Source organism: Gracilinanus agilis, chromosome 3 (genome assembly GCF_016433145.1).
Source record: "Gracilinanus agilis isolate LMUSP501 chromosome 3, AgileGrace, whole genome shotgun sequence".
NCBI lineage: Eukaryota > Metazoa > Chordata > Mammalia > Didelphimorphia > Didelphidae > Gracilinanus > Gracilinanus agilis.
In genome coordinates, this window is record NC_058132.1 from 54,432,363 (window position 1) to 54,442,288 (window position 9,926).

General features: G+C 49.4%; 1 protein-coding gene across 1 annotated transcript; it reads left to right on the forward strand.

Annotated features, from left to right (window-relative positions):
* The first annotated feature begins 781 nt into the window (after nucleotides 1-781).
* KLHDC7A (kelch domain containing 7A) lies at nucleotides 782-3,379 on the forward strand. The gene has a single exon (XM_044671295.1). It carries the CDS (start codon nucleotides 782-784, stop codon nucleotides 3,176-3,178), a length of 2,397 nt encoding a protein of 798 aa, XP_044527230.1. The 3' UTR covers nucleotides 3,179-3,379.
* The last annotated feature ends 6,547 nt before the right edge of the window (nucleotides 3,380-9,926 follow it).

Consider the following 9,926-nt stretch of genomic DNA (forward strand, 5'->3'; position numbering starts at 1 on the left):
GGTACCCCAACAAGCCCAACAAGAGGCCCTCCAGCCTTCCCTGGGAAGGGCCTCGACCCCTAGCCTACAGAGATGGGCTCCGAGGTTCCCCCCATGAGAAAGGCAGGCTGGAGGAGGAAGGAGGCAAGGAAGGGGCGCAGAGCCAAGCAAGATCAGGAGGTTTGGATTTAGTTCTTGGCTCGGGCCCTCGGCTGCCCTGTGTTCCCGGAGGCCTGCTGGGGGAATGCTCCCCTGCCCCTTCCCCACGTCCAGGGCCGCCCTCCTGCCCCCCTTGCCTGGAGCTGACCGGGCAGCCAGGGAGAGAAGCATCCCCAGGAAGGATACGGTGACCCTCCCCGTCCCCTGACATGAGGGAAAGTACCAGGCCAGGCCCCTTCCTTGCCAAGAGGATTTGCACAGGCTGAAAATGAAAATAAGCACAGTGAGAGCGCGTTTCCGGGCATCGGGCGACGGTCTTGTGAAGGACTCCAGCTCTCGGGCTTCCTGGGTCTCTGTTTACCTGGATGACAATAAAGCTCGCAGCTGGGGCCAGCTTTGCCGCCTCGTCCCTCCCCTCGTCCACCCCATGCAAAGCACCTATGGCAGGAAGGCGTTGCCCTCGGGGCCCGCTCCCTGCCAGCTGCTGCCCCAGGCGCGCCCGCTGCCAGCCAGCTCCAAGTCACCTCTGCTCCTGCTGCGGGGCCCGTGCCAACGAGGAACCCCTCAAAGCGGCAGGAACCAGTTTTTGTTGGGCAATAATTAATCGGATTCCTCGCATTCCTGGGCGGCCTGTTGCCCTAGGATGAGCGACGGCGGCGCCGAGCCCTGGGCCTGGCATTCGGACATGCAGTTTACTGGAAAGCTGCTGCTCTCCGCCGCTGCCCTGCTCCTGGGGACTCTGGCCTACAAGCTGTACAAGTCCGGGCCGGGCCGGAACCCACCCGGAGGGGGGACGAGCACCAACGAGGAGCCAGAGGTAACGGGGCAGGCCGATCCGGCTAGGACCTCCCCCAGGGCTCCGCGGCCCGGCCACAGACGGCGGCGCCGGGTCAGCGGGGAGGACGGAGCAAAAGGCAGTCCGGCTTTGGGGAATGGCCAGCCAGAGGGGGCCGGGGGGGCCCGGGACCTCGAGGACCTTGGAGACAGGCCTCGAGAGGGGAGCCAAGGGGCAGCCCCGGACAGAGAGGAGCCAAAGCCTGGGGACTGCCCAGCCCGGGACGGCCTCGGGGAGAAAGCCGACAGGCGGGCTAAGGACTGTCCCCCCCTTCTGGATGACTGTGACGGGGACCTGGAAAGCCCCCAGCCTGGGCCTGCTCAAGCCAATAGCGAAGCAGGCTGCCCCGGTGACTCACGGGCAGCGCCGGGGCTCCTCCTAGAGCGAATCAGGGGGCAGAGGGAGGAGGAGGAGAGCTCGCGGGCCCCACTCTGGGGAGACATGGATAGGAGCTGGGTTTTCACCCAGGCTGCCGGGCTCAGCCAGGAGAGGCTGGGGCTCACCAGGGCCACCTCGGACATGGGCCTGGCTGTCAGGCGGAGGGCCGGGGACACGGACACCTCCTACGTCTTCTCCTCCCAGGCCAGGGCCCAGGTAGAGGAGAACTTTCTTGGGGAGCAGACGCTGCAGGAGCGGCCCGGGGGGCAGGCCGAGGACTCCGCCTGCCCCGGCCTGAAAGGAAAGATCTATGACTTCTACGTGGTGTCCACCTCCCGCTCCATCTCCGGAGCCGGCGCTTCTGGGAGCCCCGGAGGAGGGGGGGTGCCTCAGGGCTCACCCCGGCTTCCCACCCAGCCTCACACCCACTTCCCTGACACCCATCCCTCGACCTCCCCGGGCCGGACCCGTCCCGCGGGCGATGCCGAGGCTCTCTCTGGGAGCTCCTCCTCCTCTCAGAACGCCTTTTCCCCAGCTGGGCCCGGCATCGGCCGGAAGGAGAGTTTTCTGCAGATTGCGGAGAACCCGGAGTTTCAGCTTCCGCTGGACCACACGGGAACCTCGTCGTCCGGTGCCACCCGGCCGGCCCGCCATTCGTCCGCCGAGTCTCCGGATTGGCAGCCAGCCACGGCTCGTCTGGAACCCCAGGTGGAGGTGGTGGCTGGTACCAATTTCTTCCAGCTCCCGCTCCTCCCCGGAGCGGCTCAGAACACCCGCCTGGACCTGGGCAACTGCTCCCACGTGCTGAGGCTGGCCAAGAGGGAGAAGCTGGATGCCCTGAAGGAAGCGGCCTACAAAGTGATGAGCGACAATTACCTGCAGGTCCTCCAGAGCCCAGACATCTACGGGCACCTGAGCGGGGCCGAACGGGAGCTGGTCCTGCAGCGGCGCCTCAAGGGGCAGAAGTACCTGGTGGTGGCGGACGTCTGCCCGCAGGAGGGCACCGGCCGCCTCTGCGCCTACGATGACGAGCGAGACGCCTGGTGGCCCCTCGCTAACCTGCCCCCCGAGGCCATATCCTGGGGGTGCTCCATCTGCAGCCTCTTCAATTACCTCTTCGTGGTAGCGGGCTGCCAGCGGGCCGGGGGGCAGGCCTCCAACCGCATGTTCTGCTACAACCCCCTGACGGGCATCTGGAGGGAGATGTGCCCCCTGAACCAGGCGCGGCCCCACTGCAAACTGGTGGTCTTGGATGGGTACATGTACGCCATCGGGGGCGAATGCCTGTACACGGTGGAACGCTACGACCCTCGCCAAGACCGCTGGGCCTTCGTGGCGGCCCTGCCCAACGACACCTTCGCCTTGGCCCACACGGCCACAGTCTGCGACGGCGAGATCTATGTGACGGGCGGCACCCTGCGCTACCTGCTGCTCCGCTACTCAGGGCAGGAGGATCGCTGGCGAGCCAGCCCCACCGGGGGCGGCAAGGACCGAACGGCAGAGATGGTGGCCGTCAACGGCTTCCTCTACCGCTTTGACCTCAACCGCAGCCTGGGCATCGGGGTATATCGCTGCAGTGCCCGGACCCGGCTCTGGTACGAGTGCGCCACATACCGTGTGCCCTACCCAGCCGCCTTCCAGTGCGCCGTGGTGGACAACCTCATCCACTGCGTGGGCCGGCAGTTCCACCTCCGCTTCCTGGCTGACCACGTTTCTCCCCGCTTCCTCCCTGGGGACGAGCTCCAACGCTTCCCATCCCCACAAGGCACCCTTATCCCCACAGTCCTGGCACTACCCGCCCTCGATATGGCGCAGACCAGGGTCTAGGGATCCCCTTATTATTTTGGAGGGATGACCCTTAGCCACGGAACAGGGGAAAGAGAGTGGATTCTAGAATCAAGAGACCTGGGTTTGACTCTCGCCTCTGGCATGTGCCAACTGTGTGATCTCTGGGTGAGTCCTTGCCACTTTCTAAGTCTCCGTTCACTCATCTGTAAAATGGGATGAATAATACTAACAATAATAATCCTCGAGCTACCTACCATCCAGGGTGATTGTGAGGAATGGGCTTTGTAAACCTGAAAGCTCTATAGAAATGTGAATTTGTTCAAATACTTGGAACATTTATGATTTCTTTGATGATGGTACTCCTTTCTCTGGTGTATTCCAAATCCCTCATGACTTAGCAGATGATCTTTTGGCCTTGCTGTGGCCAAAATCATTCCCATTCTGCCATTGTTCTGGGCTTGGGTTTCTCCACACAGAACTGGGCTGGTCCTCAGTTAACAGAGATATGGTCTGGAAATGATCCTTTACTGGAAGCCCTTCCAGCTCTAGAGGACACCAGTAGGGTAAATCTCCCATCATGGAGTCAGAAGTCTCAGGTTCAAATCCTGCTTCTGTCACTCACTCAATGGGTGACTTTGGGCAAGTCACTCAAACTCTCTGTTTCCCAAGCTGGAAAATGAGGGCATTTGGACTTTCTGACTTCTATATTCACTCCTCTATAGTCCTATGGACTTGATAGAGTCTATTTCCTGCTACATAGCCCTTAAGAATCTAAAGCCACGCCCTGGCCTTGAGGGGGCATCTTGTGAGGTTGGAATCTTCTCTGCTGTGGTCTCTGAGCCTCAAGTATACTAATCTTCAAAATGGGTAGAATACACATTCCCCACAAGTTGTTGCTCTAAGGAACCCCAATTGTGAAACAAACTTTCATTGAAGAGTTAAGAAGCACCTGTTATGCAGGGTGCAGAGACTGCCTGGGGGGGGGGTCCCTGAGAATGGCTAGCTAGAATTGGATAAAGCCTTGAACCTGAGTCACCAAAAGAAACAAAGTTCAAATCTGGCTCTGCCATTTACTCCATGTGATATTTACTTTGCTGGGCCTCAGTTTATCTGTAAAATGCAGAGATTGGACCAGATTGGTTCTAAGATCTTTTCCAAATTCAGGACTATGATGCTATGGCTATATTTACTAAAGAGGATCGACCTGGGCATAAATTCTGCCTTATTGATACTAACTAGATGACCGTAGTCAAGTCATTTTAACCTCCACCTGCCTCTGGAAGCTCCCTCACACTTAGCTGCTAAGCCATGGGTTGGCTGCCATCTTGGATGGTTAACGGAGAGAATGCCAACACTGGGAGTTTCCAATAGTAAGTTACAAATCACTTGTATAGTCTCATGAGCAAAGCAAACAGTGTGCAAATAGCTGGAGGCTGGTAAGTGGAAGAAATTCAAGGGTTCCAAAGGGACATGATCCCTGCCCTCATAGACTCTACAGTGGATCTGACCTATGTCTTTGGCATCTAGGTGGTGAAATAGATAAAATCTTCTAGGACAAGAAGATACAAAACTTCAAATCTGCCCTTAGACATTTATTATCTATGTGAGTCTGGGAAGAGTCACTTAACCTTGCAGCCTCAGTTTCCTCATCTGAAAAATGGGGATAATAATACCACCTACATTTCAGGCTTGTCGTGAGACTCAAATGAGATCATATTTGTAAAGAACTTTGCAAACCTTAAAACACTCTATAAATGTTAGCTATGATGATTATTTTCTCCTGAGAATCAGGGGCAGAGGTTTTCTGGTATTAACTGCCATGAGAGCTATGGCCGCATTTGCTTCTCTGTCCTGGCATGGCTGGAAGAATACTAATTGTATAACTATCCAGAAACAGAGCTGACCAATTTGAGGAATGAAGACTATTGAGGAAATGGTCAACAGCCTGGCCACCAGTGAACCCTGCTAGTAGACTAGTAATAGAATTTGGTCCCCATTGTCCCCCATACAGATCAAGTAGCACTTAGGACACCCAAGTGGGAAGGGAACAAAAGCTATGGATCTAGATGCCCTGGGAAGGAGTTAAGAATTCCAATGAAGCCAATTATTAGAAAGCTATGAGGGGGTGGTGTGAGCTGCAGGAATCTTCTCCCAAGACACTGGATGTTTCCCTTGAGAAATTTCCTCCAGGTCCAAATGTAACAAAATCCTGAAATGCCAAAGCCCCAATTCCATTCTCCTCCACTCAAGCCACCATGTTAATAAGTGACCAAGTATGCATCAAAGGAACAGCAAATGTCAGAGCTGGGAGGAGCCTGAGGATCATAGCTGGGAGGAGTTTTAGAACACAGAATGTCAGAACTGGTAAGGATCTTAGAATATAGAATTTCAGAACTGAGGAGCCTTAAAACATGGAATGTCAGGGCTGGAAGGACCCTTAGAACATAGAATGTCAGAGTCAAAAGGAGTCTTAGAATCCAGGATGAGGACTCTTAGAACATGGAATGCCAGAGCTGGGAGAACCCTTAAATCACAGAATGTCAAAAACTAGAAGGAAATTTAGAACACAGAATGTCAGAGCTGGGAGGGACCTTAGAACACAGAATTTCAGGGTTAAGAGGATCCTTAGAACATGGAATGTCAGAGCTGGGAGAACCCTTAGAACAGAGAATATCAGAATTGAGAGAACCCTTAGAACAGAGAATATCAGAATTGAAAGAACCCTTAAAACAGAGAATATTAGAACTGAGAGGGGTTCAAGAACACAGAATGTCAGGGCTAGAGGGAAACTTAGAACACAAATTTCAGAGCTGGAAGGACCCTTAGAACAAAGAATTTCAGGTCTGAGAGGACCCATAGAACATGGAATCTCAGAGCTGGGAGAACCCTTAGAATACAAAATATCAGAACTTAGAGGGGTTCATAGAACACAGAATGTCAGAACTAGAAGGAAACTTAGAACACAGAATGTCAGAGCTGGGAAGGACCTTAGAACACAGAATTTCAGGGTTGAGAGGAATCTTAGAACATGGAATGTCAGAGATGGGAGGGCCCTTAGAACTCCAAATGTCAGAGCTAGAAGAGATTGTTTAACTCATCTAGCTAGACAAGAGGAAAGACATAGAGGGAAACATCTACCCCCTGCTCTCAGAAAGCTTCTGAAGGGAGAGATGAGGTCCATATCCTCCGGGAAATCCTAGTCTGAGATGACTCCCAAACCAGGAAGCACTTCTAAGAATAAGAGCAGTTCCAAGTGGCCCAAGATGCCCTGAGAGGTGACACACTTCCCTCTTGGGGGGGGGGTCTTCCAATCCCCCTTGTTAGATCTGACAAACTAGAGGCCCTTTAAGTTATGAGATGATCCAGGCCCCCTGTAACTCTGGCATTCTACAGCGCTGTGAGGGAAAACACAGTCCCTCCCTGGCCTAACAGGGACACAGAGCACACACCAGTCTCTGAAAATAATAGCCATATTCTGGTCTCCCCGGGATGTGAGTGTTTATTTGCACAAGGAGTGCACCTGTGTAAATACAAACATTCTCCCAGCCAGTGCTGCTGGTCTGAGCTCTGTGGGAACCAGCCAGCTGGCCTTGGACCCCAGCTGATGGATGACTGGCTGATGTGCTGGGCAGAGATAGCAGGGTGTGGAGACAGATGTGGGCAGGGGGCAGAGAGAGGGAGAGGAAGTATTCAAGAGCAAAGGTGGCCAAATCCACAGGACAATGGACCCCAGAAGGTCCCTCTAGGCTTCAATTTTCTCTCCAAAATCAAGAGGATAATCCTTCTCCCCTCTCCTTTCTGGGGATTCTGGGAGGATAAAAGGAAATATCTTTGGAGAAACATTTGGAAAGTCAAAATGCTTCAGACTGGAACAGAAGCCCCCTTAGATTAGCCACGGTCATTCCTCTGCTCTTGACCTTCTAGCAGCTCCTTTACACCTAGTAAGTCAAGATCAAACTCTTCTGCCTAGCATTGGAGGTCCTCCTCCGTCTCCCTATTTTCCTATTTCCTAAGACCAAAACAGAAGGTAAGGATTTTTTTTTCTTTAAAAATAAATTTATGGGGGTAGCTGGGTAGCTAAGTGGATTGAGAGTCAGGCCTAGAGACGGGAGGTCCTAGGTTCAAATCCGGCCTCAGACACTTCCCAGCTGTGTGACCCTGGGCAAGTCACTTGACCCCCATTGCCCACCCTTACCACTCTTCCACCTAGAGGCCAATACACAGAAGTTAAGGGTTTAAAAAACAAACAAATAAATAAACAAGAAATAAAAAGTCAGGGAGGCTTCCTTTGGAAAGGACCTTTACTCCTATCTCTGAGAAAGTATAAAGAGAAGGCACAGAAAGAGAGTCCCCTGCCCCCTCGAGGGACACTTGAGGTGGCTCCATGGATAAAATGCTGGGTCTGAAATCCAAAAGAAAAGTGCAAATCCAGCCTCAGGTTAATTGTATGACTGATAGGATCAACATAACCTCCATCTGCCTCAGTTTCCTCAGCTATAAAGAAGGGAAAATAACAGGACTTACCTCACCGAGTTGGTATAAGAATCAAATTTTGTAAAGGGTTTCACACAGTGCCTGGCACACAGTAGGTTTATCCATAGACAGATTTTAGGATGTCTGTGAATTTGGATGTGAGGAAAATGTATCTTTCTTTTCACTCACCTGAACTTTAGCATTTCCTTGAATTATTTAAAAATAGGATTCTAACAAGGGCTCTATAGTCTTCCTCAGACTGCCAAAGGGGATCTCTGACTCAGAAAAGGGGGGAGGTTTGGTTTGGTTTTTCAAAAGGATCCTTTTATAGAGCATCTAATCCCATGGAAGAGACAAGAATGTGACAAAGAAGGCTCATTCCCTGCTCTAATGTAGGAAATTAAATCCAGCCCTCCCCTGAGCTCCTGGTCTGAAAAAACTGCAAAGTCAGTAAATATCTGAGGCAAAATCGAATTCAAGTCTCCCTCATCCCAGGTCTAGCACTCTGTCTATTAAATGGTCAGAAATAGAGGGTCTGGGAGATCGAATGCAGCACTAGGAAGTAGATAGACCCGAATTCAAATCCTTCCTCAGATACTTGCCTATGCAATACTGGGCAAGTCATTTAACCTCCTGTGCACCTCAGTTTCCCCATCTGTAAAACTGGTACAAAAATAGCATCTAATTCCCCAGGTTGCTATGATGATCAACAATTAAATAATATTTGTAAAACACGTTGCTTTGTATAATAAATTTAATAATATAAACTAAAATATTTTTATAATTTTTAAGCTCTAACTAAATGTTAGCCATTATTATTATTATTAAGAGGAGGAACTGCAATGTGAAAGTAAGCCTAAGGCCAAGAGTGTACATCAGCCTCTTTTTCTGCATTCCTCAAAATGTTTGCTATTTACTACACGAAGAACCAGGGGACAAAGTATAAATGACTCTGTGCAAGATATCCTTATTCCTAAAGACACAACTTTCAAAGCTCAGGTCCCATTCAAGGGTCCCTAGCATCCCCTTCCTAGGCAGAGAATGGAAAACGCTCTGAAATTCAGCTGAGAACCCTGGGTAAGGGAGATAAGCTCTCATTCTATCCCAGCAGAATTTTCCAGGTAGATAAAGAATGAAGCATTGGCAGGTACCTATAGAGGACTTGTGGGGGTAATATTTGCTGATATCTCAAAAAAAAGCATTTAATATTTTATGTCTCATTTTTAAAAATTGTATTTTAAAGTAAAATTTAGCTGCTAATTTTTTAAAAATAAGTTTCATTTAGTTTGGGTTTTTTAATTTGATGATGAATAAAAATATCTTCTGTGATTGAGTGTATAATAAATATTCACCTTTTAAAAAATGAAAGAAAAAATTCCCCGTGTGCTTGTATCAATAAAACCGACTATTACCCGTACCTATTGGACTATGGGTAATCTTTTAGTATTTTCAGAAGATTATACAGGAAATAGGCACAGTGAATAGAAAACTGACCTTAAATAAAGCCTGGGTACAGGTTCGGATCCAGTGTCTGACATAAACAGGCTAACTGTGAGAAAATGTCTTAACCTGTCATGGATATAGACAGGGACTGACTTGCCTTTCAAATTCCTGGAAGTGACCTGACCCAGGAGTGCCCTGCACTAGCGAAATCACAGGTCCAGTCTTCATCCCCTACATGGTAAGTGGTTGGGATCTATGAAATTATTATTATTATTATTATTATTATTATTATCTGTCAATTTAGTATCATATTACATGTGTTACTTATAATATTAATGTGTGGCACATTATGCAATGAATCATATGTGTTATATAATTATATTACATCGGAATTATATAATATATAATACATTGTATATTATATATAATTATATATTATACATTATATTATATATACATTAATAGTATGTTATATAATGTGTATATTATATTATATATTACATATGACATTATATTATAAATAAATTATTATTATTCATATCTATAATATTTTATGCCTTATAATAAAATAATAATAATTGCTTAAAATTTTTAATGTCATTTGCCATGTTTTAGCTTTTTTTAATTAATTCCTCCAATGGACCAGTAGGGAGCACCATAGTGTAAAGTTCTAGCCCTGGAGTCAGGAAGACTCCGCTTCCTAAGTTCAAATCTGGTCTCAGACACTTACAAATTGTGTCTGAATCTGAACAACGCATTTAACCCTCAGCAACCCACTTGACCTTGGCCTCAGTTTCTTCATCTGTAAAATGAGCTGGGGAAGGAAAGGGGCAAGCCGCTCCAGTATCTCTGCCAAGAGAACCCCAAACAG